The sequence below is a fragment of the Piliocolobus tephrosceles genome, chromosome 5 (assembly GCF_002776525.5).
Source record: "Piliocolobus tephrosceles isolate RC106 chromosome 5, ASM277652v3, whole genome shotgun sequence".
NCBI lineage: Eukaryota > Metazoa > Chordata > Mammalia > Primates > Cercopithecidae > Piliocolobus > Piliocolobus tephrosceles.
The window spans coordinates 119,508,333-119,531,401 of NC_045438.1; the positions used below are offsets into that span (position 1 = coordinate 119,508,333).

Genomic DNA, 23,069 nt, shown 5'->3' on the forward strand with positions numbered 1-23,069 from the left:
CATCAGGAACGCGCCCGTGAGAGCGCGATTACATTGGCTGGAGGGAAGGCGGAGTCGGCCTACGCCCCTAGAGTCATCCGGCTGTCGCTGGCGGTTGCGCGGTTTGTGTGGGCTTGGTGAGGGCGGGGAAACCTGGCTGGGCGGATCTCTGACAGGTGAGGCGGGGGACGCAGAAGTCCAGCCGCCCTCTCAGGCAGCGGAGTCCGAAACAGGCCTACCAGTGAGTAGGACGTACACCTTTCAGATCGCTCCATTCTTCTGGCTCCTGTCCCTCCTCTACCCCTCTATTTTGAACTTTTGTCCTTTCTCTCCCCGTCTGTCCTTTACTTCTGTCTTCTTTACCTTCCTACTGTGACGGGATCCCACTCTGCCTTCTCCTTAGGTTTAGATTTTCATTTCGACCAATCTCTCTTTTTGGGCGAAGTCCTTGGCAATTCGGAGGTACTTCTGGAAAGAAGGTGCTTTTAATACTTTAGGGGCCATGTCGTTATCTTCTCTGGCCACCTAAGCACCTGGAACTGTTCCCGTTGGCAGAGGTCACTTTGTATGGTTCCAACGGGATGAGCTTGCTTCATGACTGCCTCCCTTCTAGGTTGTGGGTTATGTTATTGTCAGGGTTTTTCTAAGAGTTTTCGGGACTAAAAGTGATTTTCTGTGTGTAAACAGGATTAAGAGTGTAAACAGGGTTAAGAGTGAGAGGTAGGATAGAAAAGACAGGTCTAAATTGACGTAAAAGCTTAAATTACTAACTCTTTCTCAGTTTTGTCTAGAAAGAAGGTGGTTTTAGGGAAGCTCGAAGCCCTGGATAACGTACATGTGTAAAGTTTTAAACCACTTGATGATTTTCTCCCAATATAATTTTGTGTTTAATGATGTACTTATGCTAATATCAAATATAATTTTCATGTCCTATGTTTCCATCTCCAAACCCAACTGGTTGAACATCAGAGTACCTTCTTGAACTATTAATGTGCAATCACACGTCAGCAGCTAAAGCTTGAAAGTTACTGGTTCAGAATATTTTTCTCACCGATTTGTTTTTGAGGTGTGGGGGTGGGATTAATCATTGCTCTTTAACTCATTTTAGTTGTCAGTAACATATTTGCTTTGCGTGTTGCTTCTCTGAATGCTTGAGGCCTCTCTTGATGGTCTTCTGAGAAAATTCAGAGGCCGTATTGCCATCCACAGTAGTTGTGTTTTTATCTAAAAATGGTATCTGTTTCCAGCGTCCACCAATTCACATGTGATTTTCAAGCAAGACCTTCCACCAGCAGAAAGATTAGGACTTGCTGAAGGCTGAGATGATTGTTAGCATTTTTTAGCAATAAAATATTTTAAAATTAAAGTATGTACAGTATTTTTTTACACATAATGCTATTGCACATTTAATAGGTTACAATACACTGTAAATACAACTGTTATATACACTGTGAAACCAAAAAATTTGTGTGACAGGCTTTATTATCTTTATTGTGGTGGTCTGGAACCGACCCTGCAATATCTCGGAGGTTATTGTCCCTTATATGGGGCCCTTTCCTATTAGTTGTTCAGATTTGGGAAAGTCCACGTGAAATGAGTGTGATATTTCCTGCCAACAGTTTAGACTCAGGTGGTTTTCAAATTACCTGTTATAGGATTACTATTGAAACGATTTAGTTGTAGCTTCATTATTTTTCTCACCTACCTTTTAAGCTAGTAAATATAGTGGATGGCTTGCAAAAAGATGGATGACAAGGACCCCATAGATTTAAAGAATAAAAGTCCTGCTAGTATTAAAAAATTGAAGGGCTTTTTGTTTGTTTGTTTCTTTTTTCTTTTCTTTTTTTTTTTTTTGAGACGGGGCCTCTCTGTTGCCCAGGTTGGAGTGCAGTGGCACTGCAACCTTCACTTCCCGGGTTCAAGTGATTCTCATGCCTCAGCCTCCTGAGTAGCTGGGAATTACAGGCGTGTGCCTCCACACCTGGCTAATTTTTGTATTTTTAGTAGACACTGGGTTTCACCATGTTGGCCAGGCTGGTGTTGAACCCCTGACCTCAAGTGATCCACCCGCCTCGGCCTCCTGGAGTGTTGGGATTACAGGTGTGAGTCACCATGCCCGGCCTTTTTTTTGTTATGTTTCTATTTACACTTTGTTCTATGTACTTTTTACATAGTTGAACCTATTGCATTTAAAATTATGTGTCCTGAGTCTTTTACTTACTACTTTTTGAGTTTCTCTTTTTTTGAGAAACTACGCATAACACATTAACTTTGTACTTATCCATGTATTTACAGAAACTGCATAAAACATAACTGTATAATTTGATGAATTTCCACAAACAGAATATATCTAGGTAAGTGGCAATCAGATCAAGAGCATTACTCCCAAAAGCCCCTCTCTTACTACTGTTGTATTCTAGCAACCATAAGTAATCATTCTTCTGACTTCTGACATCAAAGATTAGTTTTGCTAGCTTTCTAAACATATTTTAATAGCTACATGAAATGCTATCATTTTTATATGCTGTAATTCACTTATTCATATGTTATTAGACACGGTTTTCCTGAATTTTCTCTATTACAAATTAAACTATAGGGAACATCTATGTATTATTACAGAAGCTTTCCCAGGAGTAATGTTCTTCAGTGGAATGGCGTAAACATTTCTGAAGCATTTCATATATATTGACAATTTACTTTCCAAAGTAGTTAAAATAGTTAATACTCTCACCAGTGGTTTATGTCTCTTGTTTAACAACCCTGTAGTAAGTGTTGAGTATTTGTTTCATTTAAACTTTACTAAACTAATAGGTAAGAAGTGATATGGAAAATAAAATTTGAAACTCCCTTTATTTGTTGCCTTATCCAGTATAATACACATAGTATAGTGAATATATTAATGTTTGTATCTCAGTATCTTTTTAAATAATAGGCTCTATATGTTTAGGCTGTATGACTCTGACAAGTTTTAGTAATTCAGGTGAACAGTTTACTGCTTTGTGCGGTGGGATTTTGATCAGGCGACTTTATTTTTCTAAGCCTCAGTTTCTACATCTGGAAAATGATGACACTGAACCCAGCAACCTAGTATAAAAGTCTATGCTAGTTTTCAGAAATGTACAGCTCTAATGTTGGAGCAGTTTATAAATTAGCACAGTAGATTACTGAAGAGGCCATTTGGCTCACCTTACGGGTTCTGGGATGAGTTGTGAGCATGTTAGTTAAATGCAAGGACTTTGAAACAAGCTGCATAGGTTCCAATCAATGCTGGCTCTTCTGTGCCTCAGTTTCCTAATCTGTAAAATGGGGATAATAATAGTACCTACCTATTACGGGTATTGCAGAGATTAAAATTACTACTCTCTGTGATGTCTTTATAGACTTCTGTGTTACTGGCACATAGAAACGCTGCAAATTGGAGATAATGCCTTAGCTGAATTAGCCAGAAAAGAGTATTTTAGGCAGAAGGAAGAGCAAGAGCAAATTCACAAAACATTGACATATGCACAGCCAACTGTAGGTAATCCAGTATTTCTAGTGCACAAAATGCATAAAGAGGACAAAGACAGAGGTGGGTCTGAGGGGGAAACAGAGACTGGTTCATGAAGACCTTGAATACCTGTTTGTCTTATTCACCACTTTTTTCCTCCATTACCCTACATAATGTCAGTCATAAACTGATATTTAATAAAAGCATTTTGATGTTAATTAGGAGGCTGTAGTATATCTTCCGCATGATACAGAGTCTTTGAAAAATTTCATGGGGAGTGTGACATAGTCATATTTACAATGATGTCATTGTATGGAAGGGATTCATATAGAATGGAGTAGAAGGGGGCTAAGACTGGTCAGTAAGGCCAGCTAAGAGGCTACTGAGGAAAAAGACTGGAACTAGAAGACTGATAGTAATTGTGGAGAAGAGGGGCCAAAGTTGTAAAATATCAGGTGCAGGAAGCAGAAAAGGGGAAGAAATGAAATCAGACTAATACATCTTCTTTCTTTTCTGTTCCTTTCTAATCAGTAGCTCCTATTTCCCACCCCCTCTTCTAAATGTTTATACACTATGTTTCTTTTTCTAGGTCAGTTCTTATTTCTGTTGGGTGTTTCCATGCTCCACCATGTTAAGAGCTAAGAATCAGCTTTTTTTACTTTCACCTCACTACCTGAAGCAGGTAAAAGAATCATCAGGCTCCAGGCTCATACGGCAACGACTTCTACACCAGCAACAGCCCCTTCACCCAGAATGGGCTGCCCTGGCTAAACAGCAGCTGAAAGGCAAAAACCCAGAAGACCTAATATGGCACACCCCAGAAGGGATCTCTATAAAACCCTTGTATTCCAAGAGAGATACTACAGACTTACCTGAAGAACTTCCAGGAGTGAAGCCATTCACACGTGGACCATATCCTACCATGTATACCTTTAGGCCCTGGACCATCCGTCAGTATGCTGGTTTTAGTACTGTGGAAGAGAGCAATAAGTTCTATAAGGACAATATTAAGGGTGAGATTTTAATGTAAGACATAGTGTTTATGATAAGACATATACCTCCTATATTTTGATTTTTTTGAGGTTAATCTCTGTAAAGATGATATTCACTCTATAATTATGTAGTTAAAGACTACACTCTGAAAAAAGTAGATTTTTTTGAACTTCTGTGCTCAAAAAGATAAGTGAGTTAGAATAAGGTGCTGAATTTTTGAAAGAAAACAACACTTACATGCACATTATTTAAAAGGAATTAGGTGAGGTGAAATTGCATGAAGAAAAGAAGACATTAGCTTTGTCTTTGAAAAATGTTTAACATTGTTGGGATAGGGATTGGAGAGGAAGATAGTTAAATGATGCCCAAAGAAAGTGTAAATGTGATAACGTGGTACAAACATTCAGTGCAATCTGGCATTCATTCACTGAAAATTATCTTAATTATTAATTCTTTCTGAGCTGTAATAAAATCATACTGTTTGAATACTAAACTGGTAGATTTATAAGATTGTAGTGCCCATGGAAGGTTGAACTTATATTTAGTATAGATTATTTTAGTTATTTAAAAATTTTGTACAATTGTCATAATTCTGTTTTCCAGAATATTTGAATAGCCAAGAATTCTCCTGTGACAATATTAGATAAAAGAGCAAAAAAGTAAGCAAGCATACAAATGTTAAGTTATTTTTACCATATATGAACAGCCAGATCTTTTCATGAATTTTAGAAATATTTTAATCAAGTACCATATCTTCAGATAGACATGAGATGATTGAGATTTATTGTTTCTTCCAGTCTTTCCTTTAGTGAGGTCTGGAACTAAATTTGTGCGTTTTGGCCCAAGGGAAACAACTGACTCTCTTAAGAAGTGAAGTGTCTTTGTTTAAATTGGTTTTGACATGTATAAGCATAAAAATAGTTGTTATAAAAGTATACTGTTATGAGATGAATCAGTATTTTTAGTGGTGTTAAAGTAAATCATTTACCTTGATTCCAGACTCTTGAATCTTACATTATTTTTCTGTATGTATTTAGCTGGTCAGCAGGGATTATCAGTTGCCTTTGATCTGGCGACACATCGTGGCTATGATTCAGACAACCCTCGAGTTCGTGGTGATGTTGGAATGGCTGGAGTTGCTATTGACACTGTGGAAGATACCAAAATTCTTTTTGATGAAATTCCTTTAGAAAAAATGTCAGTTTCCATGACTATGAATGGAGCAGTTATTCCAGTTCTTGCAAATTTTATAGTAACTGGAGAAGAACAAGGTGTACCTAAAGAGAAACTTACTGGTACCATCCAAAATGATATTCTAAAGGAATTTATGGTTCGAAACACATATATTTTTCCTCCAGAACCATCCATGAAAATTATTGCTGACATCTTTCAATATACATCAAAGGTATACTTTGTGGTTATTATAGATTTTTCTATAGTTCCTTGAATGTAGGAATTTTTACACCCATGCTAAAACCTAATTTTAAAACTGAGTATTATAAATTTAGAATGTTTTATTATTGTTACTTTTTGTTTTTAATGTACTAATTTTATGTTCTGTCATTACTTGTAGGAATCTGGGCAATAGATCTTTACTGTGTTTTCTTTATTCCTAAAATTTAACTCTGATAACTGTTAGATTCAGGGAGGTCTTCTACTTGCATTTTTAAATTTTCCTCCAAAGTTCAGATGCAGTTGTGAAGTAGACACTGGTATCAGACAAATGGGGATTGGAATATCAGCTTTATTTCTGCTAAAAACTGAATTGGAAGATATCACTTATCACTCATATCTGCAACCTCAAGGAGGTCCCTAATATTCACCCCTGAATTAGACTCATCTTTCCCAATAAGAATGATGGGAAAAGTCCTTCCATAGGGACACATTTTTCTCCTTCATTTTCCTGTGAGCAATTTGTTTATATTTCCACCCATTATTCGCACTTTGCTTCTTACCAGCAATGTGCTCCTTCTCCTTACCTATGTTAAAGTCAGACCATTATTTCATGGCACAGGGAAAATCGTCATCAACCCTTTTTATCTCTATCAATCCTTGTGATTACTGTTATCTCCAAACTCTAGCAAGCATTGCCTAGCAAGCATTTTATGTTTGGTTAACTCTTGGTAAAGATAGTTTTTCTTGACTCTGCAGGATATGTGTGATATACTCTACCTAACATGAAATTTTAGGGGAATGGTAGAAATACAGTTTTTGTAGTGATTGTGGTGGAAAGAACTTGTCTGGGATATGCTTAGTATTAAATGTCACAGTAAATCAAACTGAAATCTTTGATTTTTAAAGCCATGCATTTTATCCCATTTTGTTTCAGCATATAGTACTAAGAATCAAATCATTTTCTTTTTTTTTCCTACTGTGTACTTATTCATGTTTGATGCCTTCATTCAAATTAGAAAATTAATAACTAGTAAATAATAATAAATTTATACATCTTCAGCAGATTAACCCAAAGTTTGGGTCTACAACCTCTTACGAGGTCCAAGTCATTGGTTTGGAATTAAAAATGCGTCATTTAGTTCTCAGACCAAAGGTTACATTCCTAACCTCAGCTAGGTAATTCCACAATTTAAACTTTTAGGAGAATGGTTAGTACAAATTCTTGTCCACCAGAAAAATAAAGTAGGTACAGTCCTGATGATGGTTCATGGATGAACCATTTAAATTGGAAAGCAAATTAAATGTAACAAATAAGCATTAAATATTTTGTTAATATTATAAACTACCAAGTATATTTGAGTTTAACATCATTTTAAAATAATATTTACACTTAGAAAGTGGATTTAATAGGACCTTTTGATATTTTACTTAGTCACTGTTACAATTTTTTTTTTATGTAGCACATGCCAAAATTTAATTCAATTTCAATTAGTGGATACCATATGCAGGAAGCAGGGGCTGATGCCATTCTGGAGCTGGCCTATACTTTAGCAGATGGATTGGAGTACTCTAGAACTGGACTCCAGGCTGGCCTGACAATTGATGAGTTTGCACCAAGGTGAGTAAATTAAACCTAGATATTGTTTCAACATTAAGAAATGCATAGGACCATTTTATATATTGATAAAATGGATTTATAAATATAAATATCAGGCTAGATTTAGATTTTCTTATATTTGAGTGATAATGATAGAAAAAGCCAATATTTCTAATAAAAAATAGAATTAAATTTGACTACTTCTTTGTAAATTCAAGGAATATCTTGTTTCCAGCTATTTAGAGAACACAAGTTGCACGTTTTAACAAACTATATTAAAATGTAGACATAATGTTTAGACAGTTTTATTTTTCTAATTTTTTCATTTTAGAATATGGAATTAATCTATTATTATTATTATTTTTTTTTTTTTTTTTTGAGACAGAGTCTCGCTCTGTCGCCCAGGCTGGAGTGCAGTGGCCGGATCTCAGCTCACTGCAAGCTCCGCCTCCCGGGTTTACGCTATTCTCCTGCCTCAGCCTCCCGAGTAGCTCAGATTACAGGCGCCCGCCACCTCGCCTGGCTAGTTTTTTTTTTTTTTTTTTGTATTTTTTAGTAGAGACGGGGTTTCACCGTGTTAGCCAGGATGGTCTCGATCTTCTGACCTCGTGATCCGCCCGTCTCGGCCTCCCAAAGTGCTGGGATTACAGGCTTGAGCCACCGCACCCGGCCCCTATTTTTTATTTTTTGTTTTCCTGTTGCACTATCTAATGTAATGTTTTGGGATCCACTATGCCATTGAAGCATTCGTTTCACAACAGTTTCTTAATAATGTTGTATGACAAATGTGGGAAAACTTAAATGAAGTTTATGAAATATTTAAATTTGGAATCGAAAGTCATTCAGTGGTTCAGTCAGTACAGCAATCACTTGCTAAGCTTTGCTGTGCCAAACACTAGCCTATATGCTGACAATACAACATGCAGAAAACATAGCTTCTGCCTTCAGTGTTTATAGACTGCTAAAATGCGCCTTTATACCAGGGATATGTGTACTTATTGTGACAGCAGTTCCCAAAGTGTGGTCTAAGAACAGTTGGGCATTGCTAAGACTCTTTCTGGGGTATTTGAGATAAAAATGGTTTTTATGCTTATATTAGAGCTTTATTTCCCTTTTTCACTTTCATTTTCTCAAGAATTTATAGTGGTGTTTTTCAGAAGCTACACGATAAGTGATATTGCAACAGATTGCAGAAACAGATATGAGACTCCAGCTGTCTTCTCTTAAGCCATACATTGAAGAGATTTGCAAAAATGTAAAACAATGATGCTTTTATTATGTGTATATTTTAAGAAGCATACTTATTTTTCATAAGAAATGTTACTAATGTTAACATGTTATGGGTTTATTTTGATTTGATTTGATGATTATTGAGATAGGATCTTGCTCTGTTGCACATGCTGGAGTGCAATGGCATGATCACTGCTCATTGCAGCCTCAGCCTGCCAGGCTCAAGCGTTCCTCCTGCCACAGGCTCCCAAGTAACTGTGACTATAGATGTGTGCCACCATACCTGGCTAATTTTTAAATTTTCTTGTAGAGATGGGGTTTCCCTGTGTTGCCCAGCTGGTTTCAAACTCCTGGGCTCAAGCTATCCTCCTGCCTTGGCCTCCTAAAGTGCTGGGATTCTAGGCAGTAGCCACTATGCCCTTCCTTATTGTTACTTTTGAGTGAACTAGTAAATAAAATATTGATAGATATTATAAAAATAAAGAAATAAATTCTTTGGAATCTTAAGTAAGTTTTTTTTTTTTTTTTTTAAGACAGAGCCTCACTCTGTGGCCCAGGCTGGAGTGCAGTGGTGCGATCTCCACTCACTGCAAGCTCCGCCTCCCAGGTTCACACCATTCTCCTGCCTCAGCCTCCCTTGTAGCTGGGACTACAGGCACCCACCACCGTGCCCGGCTAATTTTTGTACTTTTAGTAGAGATGGGGTTTCACCGTGTTAGCCAGGGTGGTCTCAATCTCCCGACCTCATGATCCGCCCGTCTCGGCCTCCCAGAGTGCTGGGATTATAGGTGTGAGCCACCGCACCCGGCCGGAATCTTCAGTAAGTTTTAAGAGTAAAAAGGGAACCTGAGATCAAAATATTTGAAAACTGCTGTGTTAAGAACTTCTTTCAAGGCTGGGTGTGGTGGCTCATGCCTGCAATCCCAGTGCTTCGGGTGACCGAGGTGGGCAGATCACATGAAGCCAGGAATTCAAGACCAGTCTGGCCAACATGGCAAAACCTGGTCTCTATTAAAAATACAAAAGTTAGCTGGGCATGGTGGTGCTTATCTGTAATTCCAGCTGCTTGGGAGGGTGAGGCACAAGAATTGCTTGAACCTGGGAAGTGGAGGTTGCAGTAACCTGACAGTGCTTCATTGCACTCCAGCCTGGGCAATAGAACAAGACTGTGTCTCAAAAAATCAGCTTCTTCCAAAAATGTATCAGGAGTGGATTTGCAAGCTTTGTGCCTTTAGAGACAGGCAAGTAACCTAAATGTTTAAATCAGCACAGAATATGAGATAAAAGGGAGAGGTGAAGGAGAAGTATATGCCTAGATCAAATGCACAATCATTCTTTTACAAAACACTTTCTGACTATTTAAACAAAGCAAATTTGCTGTTTTATTTCATTCATAGGTGACTCCTATCTGACATATTGAGTATTCCTACAATATATATTTTTAAAGAAATTGAATCTTTCTTTAATGAAGGACACAAGAAGAGATTCTTTCATGAGGAAAACCAATTACAAAGTGAATAATTCTTACCTGAAACAAAATTTCTTCTATATGCATAAAACTGTGATTTTATGTTAGGTTTAAAGTTACATAAATATACATGTACTGATCTTAATTCAAATTAAGTTGTTTGAAATTAAAATATAGACCTTGATTTTCTAGTGTGTGATGCAATTAGTTTTATTTTCTGTTCTATATTGTTAAGTTTAATTAAATTCTGGACCTAGCATTACTCTTTTAGGTTGTCTTTCTTCTGGGGAATTGGAATGAATTTCTATATGGAAATAGCAAAGATGAGAGCTGGTAGAAGACTCTGGGCTCACTTAATAGAGAAAATGTTTCAGCCTAAAAGCTCAAAATCTCTTCTTCTAAGAGCACATTGTCAGACATCCGGATGGTCACTTACTGAGCAGGTGTGTATATAATGTAAAATGTAGAATTTTAATAAATTTTTTTATATATATTTTTTCTGAGCAATATGGCACAAGCAGGAAATAGATTTAAGAAGCTATCTGTTAATATTTGAAATGATAAATATTCTGAAGCATAATGTATACTTAGATTTGTATTTATACATAGTATAATAAATAAATAAATAAAAATTGTCTCCCTCTAGTGGTTAACAATATAAAATCACTTACATCCTAGCTTCCATGTAGTGCTGAAACACTTTCGTAAAAGTAAACAAGGCTGGGTGAGGTGGCTCACACCTGTAATTCTTTGGGAGGCTGAGGCGGATGGATCATCTGAGGTCAGGGGTTCGAAACCAGCCTGGCCAACATGGCAAAACCCCACCTCTACTAAAAATACAAAATTAGCTGGGCATGGTGGTACATGCCTATAATCCCAGCTACTTGGGAAGCTGAGGCAGGAGAATCACTTGAACCTGGGAGGTGGAGATTGCAGTGAGCTGAGATCACACCACTGCACTCCAGCCTGGGCAACAAGAGCAAAACTATGTGTCAAAAAAAAAAAAAAGTAAATGGAATTTAATGATGAGGAAGAAGCAGAAGTCATAAGAATACTCCCATATATTTGTAAGAGTTATAATTCTTAACATAAAACTGCCTGTTTAAAATTAATTATATATATATATATATATACATATTGTATGTGTTAAAGTTATATGTTTAAACAAGCATGCAAGCAAACAGACTGTTTGAAGACTATTTTTACTTGGGTAATTTTATTTGTTCTCTTAAAAATTGTATAGTTATGGCCTTGTTTTTATACATGTTCTGTTTACATATGAAATTATTTTGGTACATTTAAAAATAATTTATATGTGCAAAGTTACATTGCTTTTATACACTTAAATGTTGAATAATAACTATTGTGCTCCATATGAAATATAACTTCAGATTCTTATAAATGGAAAAATAGACCGGGTACAGTGGCTCACGCCTGTAATCCCAGCACTTTGGGAGGCCAAGGCGGGCGGATCACGAGGTCAGGAGATCAAGACCATCCTGGCTAACACGGTGAAACCCCGTCTCTACTAAAAATACAAAAAAGTTAGCCAGGTATGGTGGCGGGCACCTATAGTCCCAGCTAGTTGGGAGGCTGAGGCAGGAGAATGGCATGAACCCGGGAGGTGGAGCTTGCAGTGAGCCAAGATTGTGCCACTGTACTCCAGCCTGGGCAACAGAGCGAGACTCCATCTCAAAAAAAAAATTAAAATAAAATAAAATAAAGTAAATATAAATGAATAAATGGAGAAATAGAGATTTTTGGGGTTGGAAGGAACTTTAATAATCATTTTTATTTTAACCTGCTTATTTTTTCAGCTAAGGAAACTGAAGTTCAGAGAGATCCAATGACTTGCCCAAATCACAATTAGGCATACAATAAACTAGAACTCAAATTTCAAATATCTCAGTTCATTGTTTATGTGTTTGGTTAACATTTATTCAGTGCCTGTTTTGTACACATCATTGTGGACTGTGAGGTAGACAAAATAATTAGGGGAGAGTGAATTATGAAATGAAGGACTACATAATTTTAAGTAGAAAAAGAATGTGTTCTTGATATACTTACAGAAAAGTATTTAGGCGATATAAAAGTAAGCACAACAAACGTCTGATATTTCAGAGGATTATAAGAGGTAATGTTTTAGTGCTTAAGAGAAGATTAAGCACTAAACACTGACTCTGACTCTTCCAATTCTCTTCTAATTCTGGCTTCTAAACTAATTTGTCTAAATTTATTTGCTATTCTGAAGCTTAATATGGAAATTGACATAGAAAGTATGCAGCAGTTGCTGTTTAATCATGTTGCTGTTTATAGTTACAATATCTATCACCTATTTCTTTGGGTTTTTGTTTTTTATCAAATATTTTAGGATCCTTACAATAATATTGTCCGTACTGCAATAGAAGCAATGGCAGCAGTATTTGGAGGGACTCAGTCTTTGCACACAAATTCTTTTGATGAAGCTTTGGGTTTGCCAACTGTGAAAAGTGCTAGAATTGCCAGGAACACACAAATTATCATTCAAGAAGAATCTGGAATTCCCAAAGTGGCTGATCCTTGGGGAGGTTCCTACATGATGGAATCTCTCACAAATGATGTTTATGATGCTGCTTTAAAGGTAAGTTTTTCCACTTTGCAACTTTGTTTTCAGAATTTACAGATTTATAAAGATTTATAGATTTTAAAACTTATAAGTCAAGATTTATAGATTTTAAATTTATAAATCAAATCACTTACAAATTTATATAATAATTTAAACAATGTTTGCAAAAAAAGAAATTCAGATTTAATTTTATAGTTTTCAAAACTGAATCCATTTAAAAATACATTTGTATTAAAGTATTTTATTAAAAGAATTGACAGCTAGTATTAAAAAGCTTGTACAAAGAACAGCAGTTTTTGATCTTCCACTTTTTTTTTTCCTGCTTCCTGGAGTAAGATACATACTTCTTTGCTTATTTTTGTTGTTATCTGCGTAGTTTAAAATCACCTGTATACAATTCTTCTAATTGTATCAACTGTAGACATTACACATGAGAACTTAGACACTATCTATTGCTTTCCTAGTAGAGTAGTTTAGATTTTGGCTGATTTATACCCCTACTTTGCCTCCTCTCTTACTACCAATATAATTATATCTCAATATAATCTTTTCTAAAATTTTCTAATGTTCTCATTTAATTTAAATTGTTTTTTCTCTATTTCTGCTCACTATTGCTGTTGTTTCACTCCTCTTTGCCATTATAGTAGGAATATATTTTCATTTCTCCTCTGTTGAATTCTGAATCTTGAATCCCATGTCTATGTCTTGGTTATTTGGAAGTCCATCTCATAGAAACCTGCTAAAAATGGTGCATGGGAGATAAATTATTTGAAACTTTGCCTGTTTGAGAATGTCTTTATTCTATTTTTATACTTAATTGATAGTCTGACTAAGCTTGACATTATTTCCATTCAGGAAATTCATAAGCAAGTTTATAAGCATTGATCTGTTTTTTATTCTATATTTTTATTCTGGCTTTCAATATTTCTGATCAGAAATCTGGCTTTCAATATTTCTGATCAGAAATCAGAAAATCAAAAATTTCTGATCATTCAGGATCTCTCTTTTTGAAAGTATTGGGACGTTGTCTTTACTTTTTGTGTTGATGTATAACTTGGTGTATTTTTTTCCTACGTGGTACTGAACCTTTATTGGTTCTTTCTTGTCTTACCTTTTTTTAAAAAATATTTTTATAGCTCTAGGAAATTTTCTTGTATTATTTCTCTGACAGTTTTTTTCTTGCCATTTTCATATGGTTTCTCTTTCTAGAACTCCTAGTCATAAGCTGTGGACCTCCTTAAATAATATCCTAATGTGCTGATGTTCTTATCTTTTTTTTTTTTTCTTTTTTGAGACAGAGTCTCACTCTGTTACCAGGCTAGAGTGCAGTGACACGATCTCGTCTTACTGCAACTTCTGACTCCCTAGTTCAAGCGATTCTCCTGCCTCAACCTCCCGAGTAGCTGGGATTACAGGCACACGCCACCACACCCAGCTAATTTTTGTATTTTTAGTAGAGAATGGGGAGTTCACCATGTTGGTCAGGCTGGTCTCAAACTCCTGACCTTGTGATCTGCCCACCTCGGCCTCCCAAAGAGTTGGGATTACAAGCGTGAGCCACTGCTCCGTGCCTATTCTTATCTTTTCTATAGTATATCTGTTTGCCTTTTTGTTCTGTGTTCTTAAAGATTTGTCAACTTTATATTTCTACTTATTTTTATATTCATGTATTATATTTTTAATTTGTAGAGCTCATTTTTGTTTTCTAATTTCCCCCTTATAATTAATGTCATCTTCATTTGTTGCATTAGTGCAGAATCCCTTTTTATTCTGAATTTATGATATTTTCTGAAGTTTTCTTTTGCATCCTGTATTGTCTCTGCTTTCTCTCTGTGCTTTTTGTTATTAGCCTTTAGTTAGTTTACAGGCTTTTATTTTGGTAAGACATCTTACCCTTACTTCTCTCTGTATTTGGTGTTTGATAGTTCATTGCATCTTGAGTTCATTTTTTGTAGACAGTAAACTTTGGTTCTCCTGACAGAATGAGAGGGGGGTGGTTGCAGACTCTCAAATTGTCTTCTTCTTTTTAGCTTCTCATTTTATACTTACGTAGAATCCAATACAGATTCTTCTTTCTTGAATTCATCAGGGAAAAGTGGGTTGACCTTGATCCTTTCTGCTAAGCCATGTATCATTCCTCTGTGTGGTTTCTGCCTTCATATATGAAGCTATGATTGAAGGTTTAAATGTTTCCTGATTTCATTAAAGATGAGGTTATATTGTTTCTCTGCAGCTCAAATAAAAAGTAAATTGCATTTTAAAATATATTTTTCTTAGAGACTGTATGTAATTATGAAAACTTTAGGTACCTAAAAATAAGGATTAGAGAAGTGATGTGGCTTTAATTTTCTCCCAAGACTTAAGAGGTTTTGTGTTTTTTGGAATATACTTGTTAGTTGTCTTTTCAAGTAACTATAAACACACAAATTCGAATTAATGCCTTGTATGTTTATTTATGTTCTTATGAAACATTGACATTTAGTTTATAATTTTATTAATATTAGTAATTATATAACACTCATAACAAATTTATATAGTTTATACACATTTTTAATATTCTTTTTTAGTTTTGTTAATGTTTTTCTTTTTAGCTCATTAATGAAATTGAAGAAATGGGCGGAATGGCCAAAGCTGTAGCTGAGGGGATACCTAAACTTCGAATTGAAGAATGTGCTGCCCGAAGACAAGCTAGAATAGATTCTGGTAAGATAAAGTGAGAAAGTTTATATATGAAATCCAGCATTTGAAAAGAAATTCATTTCTATTTGAAGATAACATGTATGGTTACTAAAACAAAAATAATGAAAAATGGAACTTGGGTAAATTTTTTCTCATATACTTGTATCTATCTATGTTTGTATTTTCGCATACATGGATGCACACAGGCAAGCATATGTACAAAGTGTGTGTGGATGTCTACCCATTGTATATATGTACTTGTTTGTGAGTAGATATGATTAACATTTTGAAGATGACACTGTTGATGATCACAGTGTTCTCTGCATTGGAGTATTCATTCATTCAATGAATACTTTTTAAGTTTATTTTGTTTGAGACACTTGCTATGTCTGGGCATACAACTGTGAACAGGACAGACATGACCTATGCACACAAATCTTACATTCTAGTAAAAGAGAGGGAAATGATCAAGCAAATAAAGAATTATAGATCATGATAAGTGCTATGAAGGAAATATGAAGGATTATAACCTAGTGGTAGGGGTTGCGGGAAGTTTTATATAAGAATAATAGTCTGGTAGCTTGAGGTAAAATATATTCTTTATCACGTAAGGAAGTATCTTTGTCATTTTGATTTACTACTTATAGAAGGGTTCTTTTTTTTTTGTTTAAAAGTGATTGGTTGAATTCAAAAAAATATTAGAAAAGCTACTGGGTGTTCATTCTCTACCTTATAAATCTCAGATGGCAACTTCTCTGATTGTTATTTTGAAGTGATAGAAGATTTATTAGAAACTGTGGAAAACTGTGGAAATAACTGTATTAATAGTTTGGTAGAATAATGGAAGTCCTTCCTTACAGAGATTCTGACATATACCTCTACTTTCCTCTCACACCCCCTTCTCAGATTGGGATTTGCTGATCTATGTTGAAGTTTCATTAAGACTTAAGAATACTACTTAAAGATATTAAATTTATAAGAAAAATACGTCATACCCAGAGCATTACAATTAGATAATTATTTGGGAATAAAATTTTTCTTTGGGAAATTACCAGGTTCTGAAGTCATCGTTGGAGTAAATAAGTACCAGTTGGAAAAAGAAGACGCCGTAGAAGTTCTGGCAATTGATAATACTTCAGTGCGAAACAGGCAGATTGAAAAACTTCAGAAGGTATTAATAGCTTTTTTGTTTGTTTGTTTGTTTTTTGTTTTTTGGTTTTTTTTTTTCAGTATTTTCTGTGTTCTGGGCATTGGCTAGGCTCTGAAATTGTTGTGCTTAAATTAATCCTTACAACAGCATGTGGTGGGTATTAATTTCCATCATTTCAAATGTAAGGGAACTAAAGATAAGGCATTGAGAAACTTGCTCAGGATAAATAATTAGACAACCAGGACTCAGTCTTAGTCTATTGACACCAAAAACTTGTTTTAAACCATGATATCTACCTCTCTGAAACTTCTAAGTTGTTATTAAAAACCACACTACAATAATACCTTCCATAATTTATAGATTAAAACCAAGGCTTAATTATGTAACTTACTCAAAGTTAAAAACAGAATAAAGTTTAGAGTTAGTATTTGAATCCAAGGCTTCTTATTATGATTTCTTTCACCAGAATGATAGCATCTGATACTACTGTTAAATAATTACTTGCTTTTTGATTTTTAAAATTCAACTATATTTGGCCGTGCTTTAGTAAGGTACAGTTTATAATAACCTTTATTTATTTTGATTGAAACTAGAGTACTGTGTTCCCTTCTTATTTTGTCACTGAGTTGATCCAAAGCATATGAAATACTAAAATAGGTAAATCAAATTCATTGTCACTGTTGTAACCTATATATTTTTGTTGTGTGAAGCTACTTTGGCTTCTTAATCTTTGGCATTTGTAATTACTGCTGTTTCCAAGGAAGGAAGCTTAAAAATTTAATTACTTTTCTTTGTTCACTTTTCCTGAGATTGTTTAATGTATGACTTTTTTTTAGTTCGATCTATAAAAATCTAATAGTATTTATTGTATTTGGAAAACCCCTTTCTTCTCTCTTTTACTTTAGGTTCTTATTAACTTTATATCTTCATAGCGTGAGGGATTTCATTTATCGTAAATAATGATAAACTTTATTTTGGGCAACAGAGAGAAATTCATTAATGACAACATAGGAATAATAAGTTAACATTTATTGAGCACTTACTAGGTACCACATACTATACTAAATACTTTTCGTGAATTGTTGTTTTTGTGTATTATTTTTTTAACAGGTAATTACTATTTTTATTTCCATTTACAGATAAGGGAACTAATGATTGGAGAGTCTCATTTAGTTGCTCAAGTTTACAGTATAAGTGAGAAAGCTGGGATTTGAATGCAGGCTTTTTGATTCTAGTGCCAGTTTAGGATAAATGGATATTCTGATGTAACTTTTTCCTAGTTTTGAACCTTCTTAGGACCATGACCAAATCAAAGTTCTTCTTTTATAAAAATTGACTTTCATAGCTAGAATCAGATATTTTTATAGCAAAATATATTTCTGCTGCAATACTCTGAGCTCTCTTCAGTAATGAACTCAAGTTTATATTGTCTTATGCTTTCCTTTTACCCATGGGTTTTAACCGTATTTTACTTGTGGTGGTAATTTTTTAAAAAACTTGAACTACCTCAACAGTAATTTTGTATTAAGTTACATTTTTAATCTTTAGTCTCAATTAATTTTAGCATGTGTTTTCACTCCCTGAATTTTAGTAATCTGTTGTTGAGATAATTAGAGCAAACTACCTAATCTATGGATGACTAGTTTTCTAGTAAACCAGAAAAGGTATGCTTCTCAGGTCTTTGCTCAAATGTCACCTAATCTAAGAAGCTTACGGTGATCCAGTATCTACAATAGCACCCTACTACCCTGTGCCAAATCACTTCGTTATTTTCTCAATTTACTTTATTTTTCTCTTAAATTGTATGTGTTTATTGTTTCTGTCTCCAATGAAAGATAAAGAAAAATGGGCATTATTTATTTATTTATTTATTTATTTATTTATTTTTTGAGACAGAGTCTCACTCTGTTGCCCAGGCTGGAGTGCAGTGGCCTGATCTTGGCTCACCACAACCTTCGCCTCCCCAGTTCAAGCAATTCTCCTGCCTCAGCTTCCCAAGTAGCTGGGACTGCAAGCATGAGCCACCATGCCCGGCTAATTTTTGTATTTTTAGTAGAGACAGGGTTTTACTATGTTGGCTGGGCTGGTCTCGAACTCCTGACCTTGTGATCCACCCACCACAGCCTCCCAGAGTGCTGAGATTACAGGCGTGAGTCACCACGTCCGCCAAAACTGGGCATTTTTATGGAGAATTTGGAGTTGAGTTTTTTCTTGCCCTAAATATAGTTGGACCTCCATATCTATGGGTTCCACATCTATGGATTTAACCAATAATGAATTGAAGATATTTGAGAAAAAAAGAATGGATGCATCTGTACTGAATGTGTACAGACTTTTTTTCTTGTTGTTATTTCCTAAACCATACAGTATAACAACTATTTATGTAGTACTTACATTGTATTAAGAATTATAAGTAATCTAGAGATGATTTAAAGTATACAAGAAAATGTACATAGGTTATATGCAAATACTACATCATTTTGTATAAGGACTTTGAACATCACTGAATTTTGGTATCTGTGGATAGGGTGGGCAGTGGATCATGAAACCAGTCGCCCAAAGATATTGAGGGATGACTGTATAAATTTTCTGTACCATCTCTGCTTATATATACTATATAATATTCGTAGCAGCTTCAGCACTGTCATATTTTAGACTCTTTTACAGGTGGTACAATTTTAAAAAAAAATGGATTTATGCAACTTTGTTTTGACAAATTGTTGGCAGAGCAGAGTTAGGACCCAGGGAAAACATTTTTTACTATGCTTTTCATTGTATATGTTTCTCTTAGTCTCTCTCTCTTGAGATTATTTTTAAATAAAAGTACAGCAACATACATACATATTATCAATATATTATTATTTATCTAAAGGAAACTTAACATATAACTATAACTAAAATATTCTCCAAGTTTATATTTTTTTTCTCTTGTCACTACTAATCTTTAGTGTTCCTTCAAAATACTTCATGTGAAAGACCTACTTGTTTTCAATGTCTTGCTACTTTAGAAAAGCCTAAGTAACATGTGCTACTTGGGAAGGTCAGCGCTATTATTGCCCTGCATGTTTCTGATTTGTTGGGGTTGTACCAAATGTAATATTATTTTAGGAAATCCTGAGTGAATGAATGAATTGAATGAATAAACTTACTAGGTTATATATTATTCTGTTCATTTTTTTCCTCTTATATTTGGAGTTAGGATTATGGAAAAAAATGCCACATGGTATGCATCAGGGTCTAATCTCTTGATCTCTGTTTTATTCTCTCTTCATGTAAATTGTCCCTTTCCTTGACTTTTTCCATAGATCAAATCCAGCAGGGATCAAGCTTTGGCTGAACGTTGTCTTGCTGCACTAACCGAATGTGCTGCTAGCGGAGATGGAAATATCCTGGCTCTTGCAGTGGAGGCATCTCGTGCAAGGTAAAGGTATATAAGTTTGGAGGTTTCCAAAGACTGAAAGTTGACCAGTTTAGCTTTTCAGAGTATACTTAAATAAAAGGTTGACGCTATAAACCATGCGAGCCCAAAAGAAAATAATGGCATCCGTAATAAATTTAATTCTTATCGTTTTAAAATCCTCTGTATTTAAAACATTCATATATTTTGAGTGAAATGTATTAATAATTGTACATTTTACTGTGGCTGAGGAATTTTGAAACTGTTGAAATGAATCCATTTCACTGATTCACAGGTTGAAATGTGTTGAACTCTCAAGTATATCACTAGGTTTATGCCTATTACCTTGATATTTTACCAGTTAAAATGGCTCTGGGAGGGGAGGGGAACATTAATCTCAGAATTAATAGGAAAAACTTGCCATCCCATTGTTTTTGAATTAGTTTTAACCATGAAGCAACCAGAAGAGTAACCAACTTCCCCACACTCCCATCCCAGTCCTTCCCTTGTTATTAGAGCCATGTGTTCTTTTAGGAGTAGAATACTTGTTAATTGTTACTAGTCTTCTATCTCCTGTTGACATTTTGGTCTACTGCATTTGATTTTCTACTATAATATAATTGATCTTACTAAGTTCACTAGTGACCCCCTCTTTGTCTGATATTGTGGATAATTTTTAGTCCATATCTTGAATTCTCTACAGTATTTAACATTATTGACCACCTCTTCCTTCTTGAAACTTTTTGCCATTTGTAACCCTTAACATGCTCCTTCGTCTGCTAACTTTTGTCATCCTGCATTTTAAAAAGGCTAAGTAAAAAACAGAATCTAATCTCATGTTATATCTGCTTCTGTGTTACCATAGACATGATATTTGGCAAAGTGAAATTTTTTGTACTTACTACCCAATAGGATTGTTGTGAGAAGACATTAAAGCATTAAAAATAGTTCCTGAAACAGAATATGGCACTTAATGTGTTAATTGTTATTATTTTTCTATTTGTTGTTATTTAAAATTATCTCATTATATATATCAATATATAAATAAATTCATTATATTAAGAACCAGAAGGGGTCTGAAATATTATCCTTCTTGTAAGCTAGCAAGTTATCCTGTTTAGTGGGGTGCTGGTTGATGATATGAGATCCCTGGATCAGAACCTAATGACAGTTTGTTACTACAGTATTAATAGCCATAACATCAGCAGGTTTGGGCTAGTTCCTTTGATGCCCAATTGATGTGACTGATGTAAAAAGGGCTGCTAGGTGATACCTCTTGTACAGTGTATTGGGTTACTTTCAAGGAGAGAAACCCTGAGCTTAGGGATTCTGAATCTTTTGTAATGGGTAATAAGCATGGCCCCCATTGTTCTAGAGGGAGGCATTATTATATTGGACAGAAAGCATACCTACCCTTTGCTCTGGGGGTAGCCAATAGTCCTGTCTTCTAAGGCAATTCACTCTACAGACATCTTTGAAAATATAGTCCAGAATAAAGAGCCATCAGTGCTTTGCCCCACAGGATGTGAAGAAACGCAAGTGACCCACGGAAAATTTTCTCCCAATATATGGCAACATCATTAAATAGATTACTTTTGCTTTTAAGTGTTTATTTCTTAATATAATGAACTTTTAAAAAAATATGTTGCTTTAACTGGTTAAGGTATAATATAAATAGTATGTGTTGTTTTTTTCTACTACTGATTTCATAAAAGAAATTAGATGACTTTTTTTATTATTATACTCTAAGTTCTAGGGTACATGTGCACAATGTGCAGGTTTGTTACATATGTATACATGTGCCATGTTGGTGTGCTGCACCCATTAACTCGTCATTTACATGAGATGACTTTTATTAAAGTCCTTTGACGGTTGCCTATTCCTTTTAGATTAAAACCTAATCTTTCGATAGTCTGCAAGATATGCTAGATGTGACTCTTGCCCATTTCTCTGACCTCATCTTATACCACTTTCCTCAACATGATGTGTTCATAATGCCCTTCTTTCTATTTTTAGAACATAAAACATATTTTCCTACATCTCAGAGCCTTTGCTTTTAGTGCTTCCTTTTTCAAACACTCTTACTCTATTATGTTCCCTTGGGATCCCCTTTTTTATAATTTATATCTTAGTTCAAAAGTCATATCTTCACATCTTCAGTAACTTTAAAATAGTTCTTCCAGACACCCCATTCCATCTTTGCCTGGTTTAGTGTCTTTATAGTACTTATTACCTTATGAAATTATCTTACTAATTTATTAATTTAGTTGTTTATCATGTGCATCCTCTGACTAGATGTTACAGATGTTAATGTCTATAAGAACAAGCACTTTTTCTTTGGTCTCATTTGTTACTGTTGCTCTAGTAGGTATAGAGATATAGTAATATCTGGCACATAATAGGCACACAGCTAATGTTGGATGAGTTAGTGAACAAATGGATGGAATATGCTAAAAGATTTACTTCTTATCAAAAAATATTTATGGGAGTGTTTCTCTTTATCTATTTGTGTTTAGTGGTGAATTATTCAGCAACCTTAAGGTACTTGTCTATATATATAATTATTAGGTCACTCAGTCATTTCTTGATTGACAAATGTTGAAAAGAGAATTGGTTGCATAAAGGCATCCAGAATAAATTTTTCACAAGTATTTTCAGAAGAGATGCTTTCATAATACATTAAAAACATTCTTTTTTTTTTTGAGATGGAGTCTCGCTCTGTCGCCCAGGCTGGAGTGCAGTGGCCGGATCTCAGCTCACTGCAAGCTCCGCCTCCTGGGTTCACGCCATTCTCCTGCCTCAGCCTCCCGAGTAGCTGGGACTACAGGTGCCCGCCACCTCGCCCGGCTAGTTTTTTGTATTTTTTAGTAGAGAGGGGGTTTCACCGGGTTAGCCAGGATGGTCTTGGATCTCCTGACCTCGTGATCCACCCGTCTTGGCCTCCCAAAGTGCTGGGATTACAGGCTTGAGCCACCGCACCCGGCCAAAAACATTCTTATTTTACATTTTTACAGTCTATTCTTAATAAACAGTCTTAGGTAATAAAATATGTTTAATTATATTGAATGTTATGGTAAATATATATC

At 35.1% G+C, this 23,069-nt stretch overlaps 1 protein-coding gene across 3 annotated transcripts in view; it reads left to right on the top strand.

Annotated features, from left to right (window-relative positions):
- MMUT (methylmalonyl-CoA mutase) overlaps positions 1-23,069 on the top strand; it is a 35,644-nt gene continuing 12,575 nt past the window's right edge. The window contains exons 1-10 of one of the 3 annotated variants that reach the window (XM_023212980.1): positions 68-220; positions 2,275-2,333; positions 4,059-4,482; positions 5,500-5,867; positions 7,318-7,475; positions 10,424-10,595; positions 12,524-12,772; positions 15,349-15,460; positions 16,492-16,607; positions 19,892-20,007. In XM_023212980.1, the coding sequence (XP_023068748.1) occupies positions 4,098-4,482; positions 5,500-5,867; positions 7,318-7,475; positions 10,424-10,595; positions 12,524-12,772; positions 15,349-15,460; positions 16,492-16,607; positions 19,892-20,007 (1,676 nt within the window). In that variant the 5' untranslated portion in view covers positions 68-220; positions 2,275-2,333; positions 4,059-4,097. Of the gene's footprint in view, positions 221-2,274; positions 2,334-4,058; positions 4,483-5,499; positions 5,868-7,317; positions 7,476-10,423; positions 10,596-12,523; positions 12,773-15,348; positions 15,461-16,491; positions 16,608-19,891; positions 20,008-23,069 lie in introns of all 3 variants that reach the window. The other 2 variants (XM_023212981.1, XM_023212979.1) reach the window with 2 other exon arrangements.